The sequence below is a fragment of the Myotis nattereri genome (genome assembly GCF_964212035.1).
Source record: "Myotis nattereri genome assembly, chromosome: 4".
Classification (NCBI taxonomy): domain Eukaryota; kingdom Metazoa; phylum Chordata; class Mammalia; order Chiroptera; family Vespertilionidae; genus Myotis; species Myotis nattereri.
In genome coordinates, this window is record NC_138079.1 from 108605815 (window position 1) to 108630097 (window position 24283).

At 37.8% G+C, this 24283-nt stretch overlaps 1 protein-coding gene across 3 annotated transcripts in view; it reads right to left on the minus strand.

The window, feature by feature from the left end:
* The window catches only part of RBBP6 (RB binding protein 6, ubiquitin ligase), a 31374-nt gene extending 8121 nt beyond the window's left edge, over positions 1 to 23253 (minus strand). For 2 of the 3 annotated variants that reach the window (XM_081089583.1, XM_081089582.1), the window contains exons 1-14: positions 22803 to 23253; positions 18628 to 18727; positions 15572 to 15608; positions 11370 to 11414; positions 9239 to 9327; positions 9027 to 9123; positions 8543 to 8682; positions 5985 to 6157; positions 3865 to 3968; positions 3405 to 3739; positions 1919 to 2015; positions 1703 to 1781; positions 1551 to 1605; positions 107 to 175 (exon numbers count right to left, since the gene is read on the minus strand). In XM_081089583.1, coding sequence (XP_080945709.1) covers positions 107 to 175; positions 1551 to 1605; positions 1703 to 1781; positions 1919 to 2015; positions 3405 to 3739; positions 3865 to 3968; positions 5985 to 6157; positions 8543 to 8682; positions 9027 to 9123; positions 9239 to 9327; positions 11370 to 11414; positions 15572 to 15608; positions 18628 to 18727; positions 22803 to 22968 — 1586 coding nt within the window. In that variant the 5' untranslated portion in view covers positions 22969 to 23253. Of the gene's footprint in view, positions 1 to 106; positions 176 to 1550; positions 1606 to 1702; positions 1782 to 1918; positions 2016 to 3404; positions 3740 to 3864; positions 3969 to 5984; positions 6158 to 6971; positions 7086 to 8542; positions 8683 to 9026; positions 9124 to 9238; positions 9328 to 11369; positions 11415 to 15571; positions 15609 to 18627; positions 18728 to 22802 lie in introns of all 3 variants that reach the window. The other variant, XM_081089584.1, reaches the window with a different exon arrangement.
* Positions 23254 to 24283: the final 1030 nt, after the last annotated feature.

The window sequence follows — 24283 nt, forward strand, 5'->3', positions numbered from 1 at the left end:
TGAGGACTAAAGTTAGTGTAAACTATAACTGTGCTTTAATTTCTCTGTGTTATATTTTTGAGTGTGTCATCAGATTAGTGTTTTTCAAGAATTTTAGCAAGCCTACCTGTAGCAACTCCTCTCTCCCCTCCTAATTTGCTGTGGTGGAGAAACCAGATATCCAAGCTTGTTGGAACTGTATGGAAAGAAAGATAAAATAAGCTTGATTATAACACATTACCTTTTTAGTGTGTATACATTAACTTTACTTTGAAAATGTTTCTTACTCCCTGTTCCCAACTCTTACACGTTCCAGATAGAGAAGATATGAGCAAGCATAACATTTGCTTTAACTAATTTTTCTGATTAATGCGTTTAACAATAATGACACCTCAATATAGACTATTTTCTGTAATATTATGTTCAATTAGCATTCTATAAGTTAGTCTGTGAACTCATTGTTACAGAAAAGGAACAAAGCCCTTACCTGCCAGGCAATGTGTAGGCATTTTATATGTTGAGGTAGGCAGTACCAATCAACTTCTATAGATAAGGAAATAGGCTGAGAGGTGTCCCACTGCCCACTGTCATGTCGCTAGCATATGGAAGAGCTGGGATTCAAACCCGGTCTACCTGTCTGCAAAGCCCACATTTTCCCTAATATGTTCCATTAGTCTCTTATTTAAATATTTTATAAAAGATATTTGGTTTATCTTTCAAACAACAACAAAATAATCAAAATTTTAGAATATAAGCCAGTTTATACATATATGTAAGCCTGTTAATATGAATTATATAAGCAGAAATGATTGTATATATAGAAAGATAAATAAATCTACCGATTTTTAATATGCTATAAGATCAAAGTTCATTGTATTTCAGGGTAGAAAACCATATAAATATTAATATGCAGTAAAATGACACTAACACAGACTATTCAAAATGAGAAATTTTGTGTTGTGTGGGCTTTCATCTCAGTATGTATTTATTTATTCAAATTTTGAACATCCAAATTAAGAAAAGGAAGAAGTTTAATTGGTTAGGATAAGTGAGTCAGTATTTAAACTATTCTTTCAAGTTATTCTTATCTATTCATTAATTAAGGTCCTGTCAATATCACCATTTGTTAAGACATAAAAATAAAAGGAATTTATAAGATTTTAAATTTTAAAAAAGAATTACTTATTCTTTTAAAAAAGAATTCTTCATAATTTTGAATTTGTGATATTTTACATAAAAACCATGGTAACATGACATATAAGAGTTAGCAAAAGACATTCATCAATACAATGTCTAGATCAGGGATCCTCAAACTTTTTAAACAGGGGGCCAGTTCACTGTCCCTCAGACATTGGAGGGCCGGACTATAGTTTAAAAAAAAACTATGAACAAATTCCTATGCACACTGCACATATCTTATTTTGAAGTAAAAAAACAAAACGGGAACAAATACAACATTTGTATTTGCATGTGGCCTGCGGGACATAGTTTGAGGACCCCTGGTCTAGATTATAGTTTCCATTATCTAGCTCAAAGCAATCAGCTGAAGATTATTTTAAACATATACTTACTGCTCCCAACCTGGTCGACCACCACCTGGACGAGCAGCATTTATTCTTACTGGACCTTGGAAGCAAAAATAAACAAGAACAGTAAGTAAATATCTTATTGTGTTTAGAAAAAGTTATAGGAAAAACGTTCAAACCAGAATGATTTTACTCACCAGTTGTAGGAATCAACTGTCCATGCAATAATGACTGTCCAAGCAAAGATGGGGTTCCAAGCACAGGCACCTGGTAACCCTTTAGAAAAAAAAAAAAAAAACACACAAATAAAAAAATAGTTTTTAACAAATAGTTAAACAAACAAGCACCTCAAAACAGAAAAACTCTGTTAAAAAAAAAAAAAGTCTACAAATTTAAAAGCCAGTAAAACTTACTTTCTCCTCCATAAGGGCAGTAATTGCTATTGAAGAGGTTCCCTTTGAATGTTCTGAGGCAAGGGCTGCAGCTGGCAATATTTTATTATCGGAATCCCTAAAAAACAATAATTTACAATACACTAAAAAGTTATCAGACATGGAGGATTAAGAGTAAAAGTTACAACTGTTTTTTCATCCTCTGCACTAAGATGAGTTAAATCAAAGATGATGAAAACTTCTGAGGAAGGTGAGAGACCGGACTTTTAGAGTCCTTCACATACAAGTGAAAAGTAGAAAGAAGAAACCTCAAGAAGCACCATCAAGGATTTAGGATGGCTGTGATAGAAATCGGTTAAGTTATAACAATAAAGCTTGAAAAAAAGAAGCTCAAAGTGTGGGACACACACACACAATACAGAATCAAGATTAAATTCTACTTCTAAATCTGCCAATAAATTAAAGGGGGCAATTTTCAAATAATCCAATGAACTCTGGGCTTTATATCAGTGGGATTTGTTACCTATACATGTGAAGGCCCCACACCTGAAGATTTTGCTTCGGCATGCCTGGAGCAGGCCCCTGGCATCATTCTATACCCCGGCTGAGGCCTATGCGGGAGGCAACCCGTTGACGGGTTGTTGTTTTTTCCTCTCTCTCCATCAATAAAAACAATAAAATACCAACATATCCTCAGGTGAGGATAAAAAAAACCACCACCCAACACCCCACAACTGGTTGACCTCTTAAGAATTTATGAACTGCTGGATTACATGGTCAAAGGTCACTTTTATTTCTTAAGCGGAAATATTTAAATAAATCTTCACTACTTTTCTAAGTAATTATGCTCCAAAACAATGATTATTGCTGACCTCTCTACCTCTACCAATGTTTTATGCTCCCTTCCTCTGCCTTCAAAATTGTTCTTAGTTCTGCTCATATCTGTTCATTTCTAATACATTAGTATGACCACAAGTCAAGTCTCACCCCAGTGGACTGCTGAGCTGTTATGGGATACAATTCAACATGTAAAAGGGGGTGTTGGCAACCTGCAGTTTGTTGTTGTTTTTCTTAAAATATACATTTTATTGATTTTTTTACAGAGAGGAAGGGAGAGGGATAGAGAGTTAGAAACATTGATGAGAGAGAGACATTGATCAGCTGCTTCCTGCACACCTCCTACTGGGGATGTGCCCACAACCAAGGTACATGCCCTTGACCGGAATCGAACCTGGGACCCTTGAGTCCGCAGGCTGACGCTCTATCCACTGAGTCAAACCGGTCAGGGCAACCTGCAATTTTTTACTTTGGGATGTTTAATCATGGCCAATCAACCTCTTCCTCAAATTAAGATTAAGGCCTTTCTTACAAGTTGCCCACCTTGCTGAGCACAGTGGTCCACAAGGACATACAAACTGCAGGTCACTACAGCAACCATTGAAACAATATACATAAAAACCACATTACTGTTCTCACTTGTTTCCTAACACTGGGAATCCAGACTTACCGGAAAGGCCCATCTGATTTTTCTGAGTGGACTGATATGGAGACCGTTGCAGTTATATCAGGTACAGGCGCTGGGGAAGATGAATTTCCAGGCACAGCAGGGGCTAAGGAAGACTGACTAGAAGTTAATGAAGATATAGAGGGAGCCGGGTGGCCTGATGAAGACGTCACTGGAATCATCAGAGGATCTTGTTGTCTTGATATTGGAGATCTCATCAGAGGTTGTAGATTCCGCTGAATGAGTGGTCTCGGAGGCGGTACTGGGGGTGGTGGTGGGGGTAACTGTTTCCGTAGTCTTTTTGTATAACCAGTTTCATTTTTGAAGTTATTAACAGCCTAGACACCAAACATAAAAATGCAGAAAATGTAATGCAGTGTTTACGCAAGTAGTTAAATCAATTAAAAGATTAAAACATTTTTTCATAAAAGTGTTATTATAAAAGGAATAGAAAGACAGCTACCTGTCGCAAGAATTTATTGGCAATTAAAGCATCAGGAGAGACATCATTTTGATGACACGTTGGGCATGTATGGTCCTCTGATTCCAAGAGTGCTGTTCTTATACCTATATATAACATTTTAAATATTAATGCTAGGACTGTCCAGTTACATTACTGTTTTCCAAGCACATTATCATTAATCATTTCTAGTCTCTTGCCTCCTAGTACTCTGCTCTAACTTCTTTCTGCCTTAAAAACAGAAATCATGAATTTAAACATTTAAATTTTTGAAAAAAGCATTCTTTCTCAAATACTTTTCTCTTTGTTGAGCTAGTAATTGGAATATTACAGGAAAAATTAGTCTAAAAAAAAAAAAAAGAACTTTATATGGCTTACTAGGGTTTTATAAGAAACAGAAACATTATTCAGTCAAAGAAACCAGAGCCATCTATAGCACATTAAGTAGGAATAAAACTGAATTACAGATTCACTGATTATGTTCCAGTGTAATAAAAAAATTCAGTAACAAAGTGGTATGCTAAATCCAAGACACACTCTGAAAGAAGTCTTAAGTGACCTCCTCTCTCGACTTTAGTCTGCACTACAGAGGCCCCCAAATACAGATTTATAGTTCAAAACTATCTTTAGAAATGAAAAAGGCCAGAGCAGTGAAACTTTCAGATGATACCATTTTTATTTCAGTAAGAAGGGACAAACTTAGGATGAGTGGCAGAAAATAAAAAAGTGCTAATATGAGTATCAGGCAAAAAAGCTCTAAGTAACCACATGACAAAATATTGGTATTTATTTACAGAGAGCAGTTTTAAATCTTACAGAGAGCGGTTCTAAATCACACTCGGGAGTTATTTTTTCACTTAAAGGAAACACTTTCTGGCTTTTTAGCATATGTGAACTGCCAGAATCCCTACGCTTGTGCTATGGGGCCATCAATAAGTAAAATAAGGGTGACTTGAATACAAGAACTGAGATACCATGACAGTAATGTGATAACCAATATAGCTATTAAGGGACTATGTGAGGGAAATGGAGACACTGGACAAAAGGATGGTTCTCGTCTCAGGTGGGACAAAACTGCTCAGCATGAGATTTCATCATGCTATTCAGAACAGTGCACAATTTAAAAATTATGAATTGTTTATTTCTGGAATTTTCCATTTAATATTTTCAAACTGTGGTTGACCCTGGTTAATTGAAACCACAGTGAAACCTTGGGTAAAAGGGAGGCCACATAAGATATCTTTCACGATCCAGAAAAGGGAATTAGTTACCATTTTAAAATATCTGCACTGTTTACCATTTAAAATGTATAGGAGCCCTAGCTGGTTTGGCTCAGTGGATAGAGTGTCGGCTTGCCGACTGAAGGGTCCCAGGCTCGATTCCCAGTTGGGGGGCGTGCAGGAGGCAGCTGATCAATGATTCTCATCACTGGTGGTTCTATCTCTCTCTCCCCTTCTCCTTTCCTCACTGAAATCAATAAAAAAGTAAAATCAATAAAAACTTATTTAAAATAAAATTAAAGATAAAATGTATAGGAAACAAGAATTCTACATTTTATAAAACCTCATCACAGCCAGTCACGCCCTGATGAAGGTATTGGTTAATTCAAATAGTAAAAGGACAGAGAGGCTGTTGCTTAGAAAAAGAAAAACGTAGCAGCAAAAGCAGAGTTCTCATTATTAAATGCTCAATCAATTATCAACATTTCATATCTTATTAAAATTTACAATGTTGCTAAGTGCCTTTCCAAGTAAAACAGCTAAACCTTAAACATGGATTTGAACTGCATGGGTCCACTTATACATGGATCTCCCCCCAATAAATATGTACAGTACTGTAAAAGTATTTCCTTTCTTATGATTTTCTTAATAACATTTTCTTTTCTCTAGCTTACTTTATTATAAGAATACAGAATATAATATATGTAGCATACAAAATATAAAATTAACTATTTTTTGGTAAGGCTTCTAGTCAACAGTAGGCTAGTAACAGTTAAGTTTTGGGGAGTCTAAGTTATACTTGGATTTCTGACTAGGGGTTAACGCCTCTAACCCCCATGTTGCCAAAGGTCAACTGTATACATATTCTAAAATCTATGTCTTCCAAGGCTGAGCATGCCTTACACTCATCACAGTAGCTGTTTCCACAGCAGGGAATGACAACGGCATCAGTCATGATGTCTTTGCAGATGAGACACAGCAACTCATCTGGGATAGGGTCGTCCTCTTCAGAAGATGAAGAAGGCTCCTCTGGTAAGAAAGGTGGCTTTTCTTTCTTCCCAATTGCATATGCTTCTCTGTAAAAGAAGGTTTTAGCATTTTAACACTGTTAAGAAGGAAAAGTATTTCTAAGACATTTACAAGTTCTGCTATATCCACAAAGGGAACTTATAATTCAGTACAATGCCTGATTAGTTGACATGAGTGTAATATCTTCCAAAATAAGGGAGCAATTATTATTCTCCATCTAACCAACAAAAAGATATAAAATCCTCAACAAGTATACAAAAAAGAAACAAAGAATGCTATAAAAGTGGCTGAAAGGATCTTAGAATCCATAGCTCTAAGAACTGAGGGCCAGAAGGTAAAGTGACACATTCAGTGCCACAAAAGGATTCAAACTTAGACACGGCAATACCCTGATCACATTTTTGTACCCTACCAGGTTTCCTGGGGGGGGAGAGGGAGAACCCCTCCATGGTCTAACAGTCCTCAATACCTGTAAAGGTAATTACTGTGAATGCCACATAATATGGGAAACTAAAATTGGTACAAGGGGAAATATTATGTCACCAACCACACCAATAATTAGTGGCCAGTGGTCTACTTATAATTGGTATTTTAAAAGAGATTTGTCCATTTATAGTCAATTTTTACTTAAATGATTAGAACATGTTACAAAAATTTAAAGTAACACCTGCAGAAATGTTGGATATTAAATGTATTCAAAATAAAAAAAAAACAAAACACGCTACTCTCAGACTCATCACCACTGCGTCCAACACCCCCATCTTCTCTGTAATCAGGCAAACTTGTAAAACAGGAATCCCTAGAGAAATTTCCTATCTCGTTAAGGAACAGTGTGTTTATCTCACTGGACAGAGAAGGTACCTGAGGTGTGCTATTTGTGTTGCAGTTGCTCCATAGACATCACCACGATTCCAGAAATAAGTGTCAATTTGCTTATGCCCCACTGTTCCCAATTTGTGAAAGAGGAGTCTCCCACTGCCCGAGAGAGAAAAGAAAAGAAAAAAAAAAAAAAAGAAGAGAGGATAGAAAAAGAAACAGAAGAATCTGAGTTGCTTATTAGTGGTGTTAATGGAGAGGGTGAAAGTTTTAATTAAAATATTTGGGCTCCCATTTTCCCCAGCATTTGCTGCGTGTTTGACATAAATGAGTTTTCTGTATTTCACCATTCAAAAGCAATGAATTATTAACTCTGGTTCACAGGTGATGCTCATTTTTCCAACACAAATATTTAAATACTTTATTTCTATATTTTATTAAGATGAAGCGGTCTGCTCTTAAATTGTGTCTGTAAAAATAATTTCAACCTAAAATTGTTTGGAAGCATGTATGGAATGTCTGAATTAGAAACAGCGTAACAAGCTACTCTAAGATGAACCACAAAAATACAAGATGGTAACCGATAAAAAACAGATGGGTGTGAAGTTAAGAAAGTGAGCAGGGTTGGGAATTTTCTTATCTGTGAACTAAAACATTTACTGAAGTACCTACTCAAAAACACTAAATCTTTTCGATACCATTCTATGGCACAGCCATTTTCATTGTCCTCCCCGGCTCACTACACTACTTTCAACAATACAGCAAGAAGCTGAGGAAAAACTGTGTTCTTACATAAAATACTTTTGTATGTCATTGAGAACAGGGACAACTTATTTTCTAAATTGAGGTCTGTCAAGGTAACTTCACGATCTCCTGGAGGACCTATTATAAATGCAGCAGCGGTGGCAGTGGCACGTGAATGCCTAGACCACTCAACATAGAGATTCCTATGCACTATGAAGTTGTTCTCTAAAACAACATTTAATATTGTGTTGTGTGAGTTCACAGCTGTTGAGAGTGACAAAAAGGTAATTAGAAGCATTAGTAAGAGCTCATGAAAGGGAACTTACTAGTTGAACTATTTCCCTAGGTTTTCATGTCTATCCATTTCATTAAAAATTAGCTCACAAAATTAAATTTGAAAACTCATTAAAAATGAGCATTAAGGTATAGCTTACTGTGCTAGAGATGGCCTGAACTAATGGTTTACAAAATAAACCGTACTTTAGAATCTTAAGACTCACACAGATACCTCAGTGTTTCACTTCTTGGCACTTACATTTACCTTGACATATTGCAGAACTTTTATTCTTAAGCCTCGTTTCTCAAAACTATTAAGATATCTGTCTTGTTAACTTAAAAAATGCAAGTAGCACGTGAGTTTATGTGGCAGTAAGTATGTGAATGAGGAGGAAAGCAGGGAATGACAGAAAAAGAAAAAAATTAGAAGACGACAAGGGAAGTGGCACTCTGGTAACAGAATGTGCTTTAAAGGGAGCCGACTGCAGCTTCCATTCCTAACACAGAAGTGGCCAAGCCCCAAGCTCAAGGCAAACAGAACACTCTACCTGGACTGACTGCAGCCCCCACAGGCCATATTTAATCTGAATACTCACGCATCTATAGTTGGTATTGCGTATTTTCCAGTGTTGGTGAGCATTGCACCTTTCATGTTAGGATCTTTCACTTCCATCATGAAACTTCTGGGAATTCCAGTGCTCTTTTTAATCCTAGGACCAGATTCAAAGTTCTTATCCTTTTCAGAGACGAAAGATGAGGAGGGAGAGAAATTTAACATTAGCTAACATGTAGTGTTTACTAACTATATATATTATTTACACATGATTTCACGTAATCCTCACAACAGCCATCCACAGGCAAAAAGTAACAGGCTTGGAGAAATCAGGTAACTCGCCCAAGCTCACTCAGCTATTAAGTGGCTGAGCCAGTATTTGAAGCCTGACAATTTGGCTTTGACCACAGAGGCTGTGGTCATTTGCCCTTGTACTATAGAAAGCAGTATTTACCAAGAAAAAAAAAAAGGCTAATAAATAACTGTAAGAAAAATAAGCTGAACTATGTTTTGTACTTTGGACTTACCCCATTTGTTGGGCAATTCTTAATATAATGGCCAGGTTTACCACAGCGGAAACAGGTATAAGATGGAGGTGGTGGACCTAGAGGTTTCTTCATGTAACTGAAAGGGAGAAAAAAATTACATGTAAACAAAATCTTAAAAAAAAATAAAGCCTCTGATTGGGGGAGAAATCCACCCCGAAGTCCCTAGTAGTATACAGTACTTATGAACTTACTTGATTGGGTCGTATTCATGGCCAGATTGCGACATCATTGCTTTAATTTTATCTTCTTCAGAAGCATTGGCTTCAGCCAGATTGGCAGTCTGTTTAACAGGTAATTATTTGACACACACATTAGAAACACATTTAAGACCACACAGCCAAAGACAACACCACTCATCCTGTAAAGAGCAGTATCTAATCTTGCATAAAAACAGCTATTTACACATATAACCCAGAAGAGGCACCGGGAGTTCCTCAGGTGTTTGAGTGTCTGCGGGATTGGAGAAAGTCGTTCTGGGGGCACTCAAACCTTAGACCCTGTTTATACCTTGTGTTAAGATTTGCACACTACTCCTCTTAAGAGTTAAAAGCAGATTAAGTTTAGAAAGAAACACTTGATGTTTTCCAACCTTAAAAATAATTCAAGTGTCGTAGCACTAAGACTATAGTACTTTGTACTTACAACTGGGAGGTGGGATTGGGGGTAGAATAACTGAACACATTAAAAATCAGAAGGCTCTTTAGGGAGTGGTGCCAATTTCAAATTAAGAACAAAGCAAAGCACATGCAATAAGCATTCATAATTTTAAATCCAACTCTCCAAATTTTTATGAACTTCATCTTTAAGGTATATACAAGTGTAGATATAAGCAGGGTCTAAGGGAGTGAGTCCTAATAGCTTGAATCTTCAGGCATCTAGCACTCATATCAGTCATTCATTGGGTTTTTATCTTTACATTCATTCACAAAACAAGCAACCAGTTTTAACATTTTATTGTAATTTTGTATACAAAGAATGCTTAACATTAACAGAGCTTAGAACAGCAACATTTACAGAAAACTTGATTACATGTTGAACAACTAATTTGTTTGAACCCAAACATTAATTTACAAATAGTTAAAAAAAAATTCCCCAAACCTCCAAAACTCCCCAACTGCTTCCCACAGAGAAACAATGGTAGGAATTGACCCAAATTCGAATATGGTCCTTACAGCACATAGGATTAAAACAGTAACCTATAAACTGCTAATGATGTTAAGTCTATGCTAAACTACTTTGTATTAGAAAATTAGGAGGACAGTTTTAGCCCACTTTATGCTCTAGAGTTATCAATTTTAATGTTTAGTTTTCCCAGAAAAGGAACTAGGACATTTTTTTTGGGGGGGGGGGAGGGGAGGGGTCCATTCTAAGGGAAAAGGACACAACCTGTAACAAAACCAAGGTATAAGATGGAGGTGGTGGACCTAGAGGGATAGCACCAATGGAAAACCCATCAACTCATTAATCGTGGTTGCTAAATTTGGCTTTATATTTCTGATAGTAGGAAAAAAAGGTTTTTTGAAAACTTCCTTTTTGGCCCTCAAAAATCTGTCTATTCTGTAATAATTGCCTTTTTAAAAAAAGGCATGATTTGCAAGCTAAATCTATTGTTTTTAAAAGTAGTCCATTACTAGTGCTTTCCCAAATAAAAAGTACACACTGTTGAGCAGAAAATGTAAGCAATCTTATAGCAAAACATGGCATATACAATGATTTCAGGAGGTAACATTTGCCCCTCTGCCAAACATACACATTGGTATATTCCTGCAAACAGCTGTATACATCACAATTCATGTAGTCTGTGTTCAAACAAATTAGGTTGTTTAAAACTTTTTCTAATGCAGACAGACTACAAGTCTATAGTATAAAGAAGCAATTATATCACATTTAATATATTGACCTTCATGGGTTCAATTCAAATATTCAAGAAAGAACCATGCAATTGTCCGTGTAAAGGAAAGCTTCTATTTGGCTGCTTAAATAAAGTCCACATAATTTACAGCCAAAACCAAGGAATTCCTCCAGAACTTTCTTAGTTTCCAATGTACAATTAAAAACAAAATATATGGGGGGGGGGGGGGAAGTATGAGTAGCTTCATTGTGTTTCTTCTGTCTTGAAGATGAAAATACTCCAACATTGTGCTGAGGCTGACAAAGTACTCCCCCTATCTTCTCAAAACCACACTACTCTTTACAGGATAGTAATAATACATACAATATTTTTACAAAAATCTCCTCCCCCAACCCCTCCAAAAAATTGTTCCACATAAAAATACGATGTTAGAAAAAGATTAATATTTTCAAGAATATATGTATATATACCTTTGTAAGCTGGGCCAGAGAAATAGATGCAGAAGAGTCATCAATCTGTTCACAAAAAATTAAACACACATTCAAGTTCCACACTGCAAACATCTAAAAGTGATCAGTTAGTTCCTACTGCCACTTAATGTTTAAATATTGGGCATTTCCTTAGAAGTATTCTAAAGAATGTTATTTTCTAAAAAGTGTTTTAAAGCTGAAAGTGTAGCTCACCCCTCCTTTCCCTATGTATTTCACACACAGTAATAAAGGCTAACAGCTGAGGGGGGCTAAATCACAATGGGAAAACGGGGTAAGGAAAAGTGTATCATATAGGCACTCTATGCAGCCAGGTGACTAAATGCTAGGGAGAGTCCAGTGTCTGTCAGTGGTCTCTAAATTTGATGATGCTCAAGACAATGGACACTAGGAGAGCAAGAAATCTAACTTTCCTGGAATGTCATTATGTAAATTGTAAAACAAGCAGTTCTTTAAAGGCTCAGATAATCTTGAGTAAAACAACTCCCACTAATTGTGACTTTTGATCTTTTTTTAAGCATACACTCCTCAATCTAAGTAAGTTTAGTCTCCCATATGGAGAGTAACAAGTAACTTCTTGACAAAGAAAACACAGCTTTATCAGGGCAAAAATGTTAAGCTAAACAAAAGGGCTCCGAGGCAAGGGCAAACAGAGCTGGTTCATATGAGGATGACTTTAATATGTGAAGAAAAGAAAACTAATCAAATGGAGCAAGTATTAGAAATGAAAGATGTAAGGGGGCTTTTTAAAAAAAGTGTTTTCAAATGTGACTTTCTTAAATTTTTCATTATTTGGTTCCCTGACATGATTTTAATATCAGCTTTTAAAAAGTATGTATGTATGTGCATATATGTACACGCACACACACTTATCTTTAGCACATAATTGTGAAGATACAATTTTCCTGCAGGTGTACCCAAATGAAAGCATTATCTTTCTATGTACTTAGGAACTTGTTATAATTCTCTCATGCATTATTGGTTATAACTCTAGCTTAAAATGGAGAGAATGTAACAAGATGTCTGAATCAAAGAAGAAAACAAAAGTTAGTTTGATGGCTATTATTACTGAGATGCTTAAATGAAGGTTCATAGCTCTATACTGAGGGACTCTAAAGAGTTCATAATGCATGAATCCCACATTCCTAATACTCAACCATATAATCCACCATTGGGTCCTCACAACTGTCCAGCTCTTAAAATTTAGTTTCCTAATAGAACTAATCTCAAGGGGCAAGTTAAAAAATTTTTTTGAGAGAATTTACGATATCCTAGTTTTTTAGCCAGAATAAATTAACCTAGTCAAATCTGTTTTAAAGAGGGTTACATTTTACATCAACCAGGAACTGTTTGAATTTAAATAACAAGAACTGAATAAACTACTGTCACCCATCATCTATATACTGTATTATGCTTCTAACCAATGAAACAAATAGCCTTTAAAACAGTCCTTTACTACCTCGAATATGATACTGATCATTTCCTTAGAAAGAAAGCAAATCAGTTATGTTAACTCTCTTACTGCTGGAACTGAAAAACTAACGTTTTTGTTCATCCCACTCTAACACTTAAAATATAACGTCTTTTTTGTTCTTATGCCAGGCTTTCTTGTCCTCCTTTTTAGCTTTCTGCCAACTTGTTATTAGTACTGGATATTTATTGGGTTGAAAGTGGTTTCAGATATTCAATGGCATCTAAGTAACTTTTTTCCACCAAATAATCACCATAGCACCTAAATATTTTATAATCCACAAGGAAGTCAAATGTACCACAAATTTAGAAGGGTATCTAATTGTTTTCTACATATAGCAAGGTACGAAAAACTGAAAACTTGCTGACAAGGAATGGTTTAAAAATGACTAGAAATTTGTATGTTCTAAACATCAATAAATACAGTAACTCTCAGACTATTGATAAAAACAAATTCTGCCACATTAAAAAAAAAGTCTTCAAAACAACTGCTTGATGCATACTGTGGACATCATTAAGACACCTCCCCACATCTAATTTGTGGTCTTGCTTCTGGGAGCAAGAATCTAAAATCTTTAATGACAAATACACTTACTTGAAATTAAAGGATCCTACACAATGTAATTCTGATGTTCAGTTAGTAGGAAGAAGACCCAGTTTTGGAGTCTCAACATGGAAGGACAACTAAGTAAAGAAAGCTGAAGAGTACAGACAGATATAGCCAGTCATCTTTGATTAGAGATGGCCAAGTTACCAAAATGTACATACATTCACTTCTACTAATCAGAATGTAAAAACCTGGTTTAGTGATTTTTATCTTACTTGGTTTTTGGAACAATACATGTGATTCTTAAGTCTCTTAAGATGGGAACAAATTATACTTGTTGAAGCTCTTCTCTCATCCTAAACGTCAGCAAATGTACCCCAAGCAAATAAATGACGGGGATATTGTTATCTAATGTCTCCATTTCAGATAATTCTACTTAAAAATTAAAGCCACTTTTAAAGTACTAAAAACAAAAAGAAAGAGAAACCTAAATAAGCATAAAATAAACTGCTTCTTATAAGTGTAATACAGACATGCCAGGGAACACACAAGGCTAAAAGAATGTTAACTTTATTTATGAACATGTGATTTGTGTTTATACACATGCTAATAAACAAAAAGGAAATAACTGTTTTCAAGAAATAAAACTTCATCTGAATTAGTTTAAATACTATATAAAATGTACTTTATACAAATGTGTTACATTAACTACTACAGTCACCAGGATAGTCATCTATTTTGTGCTAGCATTTGGATACATTTTTAAAAAATCAGTTTTAAACCAATCACCAGCAAAACAGAAACTTGGACATTTTTTACAGCATTATGCTTAAAAAAACAAAAACCCATATACCCCAAAAGAGGGGGGGAACCCCAAACACTATGAGTTTGGAATCACTGTATTTAATTCCATGGGAACTAAAGGCCATATATACTTTAGAGAACAAGTCCAAAGTTCAGATTTTCTATGTTATCTTGTTTAAGATCCAATGATCCAAGGTTAGTGAAACAACTAATACACAATTCAAGATCAGTATTTAAAAAGGATAAAGTGAAACAGCAAGCAGTACCCTTGAATTCTAAATGAAGATTTCAGACATCTTGTGTATAAATCAGCCTGAGCAGTCAAATGTTTAGAGAACCATCCAGTTTACAGAACCAATTACTGCAGACCTGTGTTTGGAAACAGATGCTTCATCCCACAACTGAGGACTACTACTAATTATTAGCTCACAGTCAAAATGGTGCCGTACTTCAAGTTAATCTGTGATAAAATTAAGATGTTACCCTGGTTAAGGGCAGTTACCTTTGATAAGGTACAGTTCTCAATTAGCTTACAATTAATATCTTATGAGAATGAGGGAAATATTTTAATTTGGACAACTGAGCAAACTGGAACTGAAAGACCTTATATTAAAATTTGAAAACAATGTACTCAATTATATAAAATCATCAAAATCACTGAGGAGACTGATATCCTGTTGGAGGGCCCAATTCGGGTTTCACTTTAGAGTAAGGACAGAAACAAAGAATCGGAGCTCAGAACTGCCAAATAAAGCAAAACTAAATAATAAAGCTGCATCAGTGGTCGCTGGGAAGCTTTCTTCTCTCATGTGTCTGAACTTGGAGAAAGCATCAAACTTTAATATGGAGCTTTGCATGTTGCTAATGCCCTTTTAAAAGCCATCCATCAGGCAGAAAAAAAAAATCTAACAAAAACTAAGTGATACAACGTGAAAATGGCAAATTATACACTCCAAACATTTTTTTATTGCAAGAAACAAAAAGCACACAACAGCCTGTACATACATACAAAATACTAACTATAGACAGACAGATGCAGAACATGTTATCATGTTCAGTAATGTAAAACCTACATGATCTAAAAAGGATCATACATTAACTGTACAACACAGTGTCATACAGGGTTGCTATCATTTAATACGAAACAGTGTTCTTGGGGCACAAATTACCCATTTCTACAAAGTAAGTGTGCAAATTATGCCACATATATCCAGATTCAACTGAGCTGTCATCAAGATACATTTTATTTACAATATGTACTATGATCAGTTGGATATTAAGGTCTAATGTGATTTACTTCACTGCAACATTATAAAGGTAAAAGCAATGTGTAGAAAAAGTGTGAGATTGTGTTTTTACATACTGCTTTTGAAGTTCCCATCACTGGTTCAGTTCGACTTCTAAAAAACAAAAACAAAAATAACATTAGCTCTATGAGGAGCTAGTTAGGATTTTATCTCTATCACACATTTGCAGGACAATTTTCCTTTGGGACAAAGATTTACAAACAGCCAATTTCCAAAATAGTACACTACTTTATTAACCTTTACCACCTTTGAACACTATCAATTTAAGATGCATTTGTGATTTAAAAAAAATAAAACTAAAAAATCTACTCTGGAGGCCTGGCAGACCTCTAGAATCTTCCAGGAAAGATGGATTGCATTTGAGTGAAAATATGTTTATTAGAATAATGGTCTGAAAAATATAAGTATGAGACAGTTAAGACAATGTCCCATATGACTCGCACCTCTAACAATCCACCTCCATAAACTCATATGCCTTTTGACTTATTGCTACTTAGAATATTATAATTCAGTCTATTAAGAACTATTAGGAACTATTTCTATTAAACTTTCCCCCAGTTCTTAATAGGTACAGATGTAAATTTTCACACATCAGATTTTCTTAAAGCAAGACCATCGTTAATATTTATAATTTGGATCCCTGAAAAATTGTTGTGCTCCAAAAACTGGATTTCAAATCCAGAAAGACAGGTTGATAGTTACTTTAATTTTTTTTTTAATTTGAAAGACACTTTCTTGATACTGAAGTTGCTTTTAAGTTTGTATACTATTGGAATAATTACCTTCATTTTTTAAAGTCTCAAAACAATGACCAAAGGTTATCAGTAAACAAGAATTCTAACTTCCAGAAAAATACAACATAGTTTGACAGAATATTTTAGTCAAAAGAATGAGTTAAATGATTATGGATAATTGAATAAATTAATTTTTAAAGAGCACACAAATAAACCCCAAAAGAAATTTTTTTAAGGTCTCACAGGCCAGAAGATGAGTTGCTAAATATGTAGTCTTTATATGTTTAGTTTTAGTTTATGCTGTCCTGACTATTCAGAAATGTGTAGAACCTGAAAGGAGTTTCTAAGTTTGTGCATAATTTGGAAGTCCTGAGGTAAAAATAAAGTTTTCTTTTTCTAGTATTTGCTCAACAAACTCAAGAGGCATTTTATGAGTCAAATATATGAGTCAAAAAAAAGAAAATCATATCCATAGTGAATTAACATGCAATTCTCTAACAGCCAACTTACTTTTTTTTTTTATGTACTTCAAATAATTCCCCAAGAGTTTCTGAATATATAAAAAAATAAATTTGAAACTCAATGTTTTTAAAAGGTACTCGGTAAATTAAAGTGTAATTTCACACTAGATTCTAGGAATTAATTTTTTCCTTATAATTTCTTAACATTACATAAAAAACATAGTTCACTTGGTATTTACAGCAAAAAAAAAAAAGTATTCAGTCTTTTAAGTTGTTATTATATAGAAGATATTATACAAAAGGACCTCCAAACGGAATGGAACTTTACAGTAAACAATCAGAATAATCTGTAAGAATGAATACTTGCCCACACCAAGTAAAGCTCTAAGATATGATTGTACCTCAATTCTAAGGACACATTCCATTTCCTAGGACTGACAAATTAGCAAATTCCGGAATTTTTTCATTAACCAAAAGCAGAATTTGCCAAAATTATAAATAAGGTTATCTAATTTCTAAGGGGAAATCACTACCCTTTAAATCAGGGGTCCTCAAACTTTTTAAACAGGGGGCCAGTTCACTGTCCCTCAGACCGTTGGAGGGCTGGACTATAGTTTTTAAAAAAACTATGAACAAATTCCTATGTACACAGCGGCGGCAAAAACACCCGGCGGGCCAGATAAATGTTTTCGGCTCGGCGGGCCGCATGTGGCCCATGGGCGGTAGTTTGAGGACCCCTGCTTTAAATAGTCTATGTTGCCCCTTGGCCTGTTTGGTTCAGTTGGCTGGGTATTATCTGGTGCAACAAAAGGTTGCCAGCTCAACCCCTGGTAGACAGCATGCAGGAGGCAGTGGACAGATGTCGCCCCACTCCCACTTCCTCTAAAAATCAATTAAAAAAAACCTTTAAATAATAAACAAATGGCCTAAGTTGCTGCCCTTTTCACATATTATGATTTTGCTATCACCATTAAATAGCAAGAACGTATAGAAAGTTACAAGATATGAAATGTTAACCCTGCCTCCTCCTTAAGCTCTAGACTAGTCCTAAAGTACTGCTGTTTTGGTCATTTACCATGTACCAGGCACTGTTTAGTCATATCCCTATTTCATTTTGAGAACTCTAAGGTACAAATTTTAAGTAACTTACCCAAAGTCACAAATTAGTGTGAAGCATTAAGTATAGTTAAACCTAAATTTGATTCCAGTGTCTGCTCAAAAATCCTATAAACTCTCTAGCCTCCCGACTAAACCCCTTTTTGATGAGGAGCAAATGTTGGCATTACTTAATACTCCTTTTTTTAAATTTTATTTTTAATTTAATTTAATTTTTTTAAATATTTTTTTATTAATTTCAGAGAAGATGGAAGAGGGAGAGAGAGATAGAAACATTCATGATGAGAGAGAATCATTGATTGGCTGCCGCCTGCAAGCTCCCCACTGGGGATCGAGCCCACAACCTGGGCATGTGCCCTTGACCGGAATCAAACCTGGGACCCTTTGGTCCACAGGTTGACGCTCTACCGGGTAGGGCATATTTAATACTCTTGATGGTGACAAAATATTTAGGACAGATCTCTTAAGAAACTCATATACATTTTTTAACAGTAGGTGGAAAAAGAAAGTGTAGAGGCAAATAAAAGCAAAGGGTACAGAAATACTTGTTCACTATTTGAACATCATTTTGTTTTTCTAAATATTACTGATAGAGAGTAAAAATTCTTCCTAATGGTGCTTACTCCTAACTACAGGTTAAGTTAATCTACCTGTGGGAAGAAATCAGGAAAAAACAAACTAATCATCACAGTTTTAATGATTGAGGAGATGCAGGAGGTTTGGTTCTAAAACATCCCTGGTTCTTTCTCAAACCAACAGTCTATTATTTTAAGAACTTAAATACATGAAATTGATACTTACATAACGTACGTCTTGCTTGTAGATTTAACACCTCCAATAGGAATTCTTCTAACAATTACAGATGAATTCTTAGGAATCAGAGCATTATCATCAGTATATTCTGTAAATAAATGATAGAAATGAATTCTATTTGGGGATTTGGGTAAAGTTACAGTCCTCAAGAATTAGAGGACTTCAAACATGAATTTTATGGGAAATAAACTTAAATATAAAAGAGCATTAATAACTCCGTGTTCCTTGCATCTGGATTACTGATACTGTCAGAACAAATATCCAAAGCCGTAAGGGACTTCTCTTCAAAGAACACCGAATAGTCAACTTGTTCTTGACCCCGGCAGGTCCACTTTGGTGGAACCCCAAATTTCAGTTAAGTTAGCCACTAATGCTGAACATCTGAACTATGAAAAAAGCTGTTATTTATAACAAAGAAATTCTGTCTCTCCTAGCCCCTAAACATAAGTATTACTGGGGAAAAGAGACTAAAAATTTAAATTGCCGTGTTTAAATACAGAAAAAAGGGTTTTATAATAAAGAATTAAGTGGAGTGCAACTTTGAATAGAATGTTGATTCAAGGAAGTAACTGACATTTGAGACTTAAAAGACTGAGGGGCCAGCCAGATGTGCAAAAGGCTGTGTTTCAGACAGAAAGGAAAGCACTTGGAAAAAACAAAAGGACTGAACAGCTGAAGAGAATAATGATGTGAACTACAGGTAGAAAGGTACTGATCTTACATTGATTTATATTGTTTCTAAATACACAGAAAGTTATTGAAGGATTTTAAACAAAAACAATGAAAGTTTTGTTAAAAACAAAACGATAACTCTGTTATCTAAAGTGGAGCATGAATCCATAGAGAAATAAAAGTAGAAACAGGCTAACTAATAGGGCCACTGCTGTGCAGTCCAGGTAAGAGATAAGGATGGTCTGGGCTGGGATATGAGAGAGAAATGGAGAGTCAGAATGTCTGAGGCAGAACTGCTAAGGCTTGCGGATGAATTGAATAGGGATGGGGGGGGGGGGGTGAAGGAGAAACAAGAATTGGGCATGAACTTCTGAGTTCCTGGTTTAAACTGGATGAACAGTGATGTCAATTACTGATAAGACAATGGGAAGATTAGTGAATCCTATTTTTCTACTCTTTGAACTACTATTGCAATATTTCTTTAAGAATAAAATTTAAAGAGTAAGTGGATCAATTGATTTAACTATGGTAAAAAGAGTTGCTAAGGAAGGAACTAGTAAAATTACCAAAAAGAAAAATAATCCAATACAGGGAGCAGGAGGAAAAAATGTACCCAACTCCCTTAATCACACAATCAGACAGACATTAGGGTTTATTCTGTTAAGGTTATGAGTTTACTTGTTTCACATAAGTTACTCACCACCAAGTGACTGACTTCCAATTATTTCAAGTTTGTCACTTATCTAAGCATTTTCATACACACACACACACGCGTATATATATGAAAATATATCATCAGTTCTATTCTTTTAAATAATATGATGGTATTTCCTGTTATGAACTAAGTTGTTCAGAAAAGGGTTATTTTCCAGTATATTTCAAGCAGTAGGCTCTATCTCACAGGTAATCAGTTAGAATGATGCAATTTCCTAGATCCTGGAATACCAATGTAAGCCTATCATCTTGCATACTTTATGACAGTTCCAGATTCTAAGCAAGCTAAGATATATTGGGAACAGAGATGGAGAATCTTTAAAAAGCAAATTCTAGAATCAAAACTTGGGTGTCAAACACCTGACAGTTTCTGAATGTGTAACAACTCTCAAAAGTGTTCAATGGGGGGGGGGGGGGGGGGAATTAGCAAATGTGTTCACAGTAGCTTTCTAGGACAATTAATTTAATCCACAAAGTGCCGTGTCAAACTAAAAGTTAAGTGCCCTAACACCAGACATTGTAACTGACCTTTTAATTTTCATGTACCTGAATTACATCAATGATTTTCTACCCTTAAATAGCCTGTTAACTTCAAAAACACCAACAACTTTCTACACACCAGGATAATTTTTAATCCAAAAACATGCAGATCATGGATAGAATGAAAAACAAAATGCATTTGAGAAATGAAGGAAAATGTATAAGAGTATTTTAAAAATACTTCACCCTCAGCTTCCAAATCTTACACAGTAAGTTCAAATGAAGGCTTTTTTGGGGGGTGGTGGTGGTGCAGAAACATAGGTAAACAAGTTATACAGTTAAATTATACAGGAAAAACATACAATCTCCTATTACGAAGCTATAAGCATTTATTCTGTACTCTTTAATTCACTGGATGGTGCTAAAACTAAGTGGCTCTTACTCAGCTGTCTCGTGACACTGGATACTATTTCCAATAAAACTCACTAAGTGACTGTCCTCTGCACTCCAGTATTTCTCCCCTAATGTAAGGATTGCAAACAGTCCACATCTCCTCCCCGGGGGCTCCTTCTCTTAACCACTCTAGTATCAAAGCTCTCTCCAATAAGGACAGTTCACACAAATACATGAAATAAACATGCTGCTGGGCAAAGAAAGCATTCCCCTCTTTCTCAGGGCTTACCAAAATAATGTATCACATAATTTCCTGGCTTAGAAAAAAAATAACATGTCACAAAAGTCTTTAATTTTGAACAAAGACTTGCTCCATCAAATTTACTCCATCAAATTTACTCCAGTCTAACAAAGTTGTATTCAGTTATTAGGTGGAAAAGATGGATAAAGTCTAGCCCCAAATGATTAAACTGTGCAATACTGCAATAAAATATGAAGCTTGCATAGTATCTAATGATTAAAATTGACCTAATATTCTTTAATGCCATTTATATTGTCTTTCATTCATAAGTACCATTCCCCTATCAAGATGGCCTGAAATTCGTATAAAGTCACCTGTTCTGTAAAGTATAAAACTTAAGGAATGTTTTTGGTGGCCTTAAAGAAAAAGTAATTCCCTGGGCTTAAGTTATTTTCTTAAATAATATTTTTAAAAGCTGTTTCTCAAACCTTCGTGACCACCAGTTTTTCCTCTCCTAAGTACAGAGGTGCTGCACATAATTACAATTACCATGGCCTCACGTGAAGTGTCCCTTTAAGTATGAAACTTTTTCTTAAAGGGGGGGAAACAGAATATTCTTTCACTTTATCTCGTGAATAAGTAAAATTCTTAATGACTATTTTTGAGTCATGATTGCCAATAGTGTTCCTTAACACAATAATACAATCATACTTATGTCTGGATGTAAATGGAAAACAGCTCTTTAACACGACAAGACATTCTATCTACCAAACAACAGGCTAGAAGTGGGGGATCCCCCCCCCAACTGCAATTAAAAGAACCCTTGTTACCATAAACCAAATTTAGTAATCAAGAAAAACCCTAACCTAATTAGAACTGCACTCTTATTTCTTCTCATGCCATCAATAAAACTCAAAATTTTGACTGACCAACCGAAAACTACAGATCAGCATTACAATACTGAGAAAAAGAAACCAAGACAAGCTCAGAGTCAGAACCTGAAAGGGTCATCTGTCACATTTTCCATATCTACTGTTAACCTCTCAATATTATTTAAAAAACGCACGTAAAGAGTACAATCAGCGCGTGACTGGTACTCATATGGCAGCGGCCACTGTTTTCCAGTACCCTAATATCAACACCATGATGTAAAGTCTGGCACTCATTTTTTTTTAAAAAAGTCTGTTTTTGATATTTAGTAAAAATGAACCAAGAGCACAGCCACTAAGTTACTGTCTCACTAATTCTGAAATTTGCACTCAAGACTACAGCAATTCCATCGCTGAAGACTGGCTGGATTAAATCCTCCAAAACATTAACGTGAGGCTCCCTTCTCTCCAATGAAGACCATTCCAAAATTAGAACAGACAGACAGGAGAAGGGAGAGGACAGACCATCTGCCCCCAACAGCTGTCCGGTCAGGAAGTTTGAGCAGCAGCACCGGGCGAGCCCCCAAAGCACCCCCTCCGCCCCCACCACGGCCTCCGTTCCCGAGCCCCGGAGGGGACTAGCCGGTGACAGGGCCCCGCGGGCACAAAGCAAACGCGGCCAGGTCAGCCCCGAGGCCGAGGCCGCCCCCCCTGGCCGCACCGACGGCCTCGGAAGGACCCGCCACAGCCATGATGGCGGTTAGCCTCCGCCGGCACCGAGCCCATGTGCTCACCTTCCTTGGTCTGCGCGTTGGTGATCTGCAGGTCGCAGTCGGCGGCTTTCAGCTTCTCTCTCCCCATAATCTGCTTCTTGAGGTCGCAGAGGGAGATGTGCAGCCCATCAAAGGTGACGGTGTCATAGTTGAGTTTGGAAGAGAATTTATAATGCACACAGGACATGGTGCCAAAGGACTCCTAAGGTTCGGCGAGGAGACGTGGACACGCTCAATATATGTATATTTATCAACTTAAGAGCAGAATATGTACATACACAGAACACTCACAAGACACCGAAGGGCCGAGGCCTCGGGTTAAACACCCCCTCCCCACAGCAGGGGCGTGAGAGCCGCAATCCAGACCCCGGCCGCGGGATCACTTCATGTGCAGGAGGCGGCCGAGGGCGGGAGGGCCAGGGGCTCCCCAACGGGCACCGCGTCACCCGGCCGCGTCCCCCTCGCTCATGCTAAGGGCCGGCAGGCGGTGCAGTCAGTCGCGGTCAGTCCACACGTTACAAGTCCGAGTGACCCGGCGGGGTCAGGGGTCCATAGCGCGGCCGCGCCTCCCGGTGGCTCTCTCCGTGGTTTGGGGTGCCCCGGGCCCCGCGAGAAGGCCGAGGGGAGAGGGCCTAGGCCCGCAGTCCGCCAGCGGCCTCTCGCCTCCTCCTGGCTTGCGGACGACCGGCGTGGCTCCCAGGCCCAGGCCCGCCCCCCCACGCCCCGGCTCCGGCTCCCCGGAGGCCTCGGCGCCGCGGCCTAGGCCCAAACGCGCGGTCGGCGGAGGACAGGCCTTCCTTCGCAGGCCGCCGCCACCCCCCGCCGCCGCCACCAAGCCGGCAGCGGGCCTCCACCGGGCTCCGGGCGCGGCCTCACCACCCGGGCCCCGCCGGCGGCCGGGGGGGCTTCGGTGACCTGGCGCCGCCGCCGAGGCTCCCGGACGCTTCCTCACGCCGAGTGCTCCGCGCTTCTCTCGCCTTCCGCTCCCGTCGCCTCTAGGCCCAGAACGGCGAGAACACGCCCGGAAACCGCCGGGCGACGACGAGGGCTTCCTTTCTGTTCTGCCCCGTGCCGCTCCCGGGCCCTCCCTAGGAGCCGGCGACACCTCCGGATCAGGCACTATGGCGGACGCGGCCTGACTCCAAGCGAGCGCCCACTCCGGGGTCTCTTAAGCAGGAACCGCACGGGCAGCGCCTGCGGGCGGGGCCGGCGTGCGCGCGTCGGCGGCGAGGGGCGGGGCCCGCGGCGTCACAAAGCGCACTCTGCCCACGTGACCCCGCGCTTTGTGACGCCGGAGCGCGGAACCGGAACCAGCCGAGAGAGCGGAAGAGACCATCGGCCTTAAAAGGGGAGGGGGAGGCTGCCAGGAGGGCCGACCCATAGGGCGGTTCTGGGAGGGGAGCTCAGATTTCAGCAGCTATTACCGGGCTAGTTTGCACCACCAACTGGGGTTCCGAGGGATGCCCGGCTAACTCCCCTTGCCTACAGCTCCCAACTCCTCC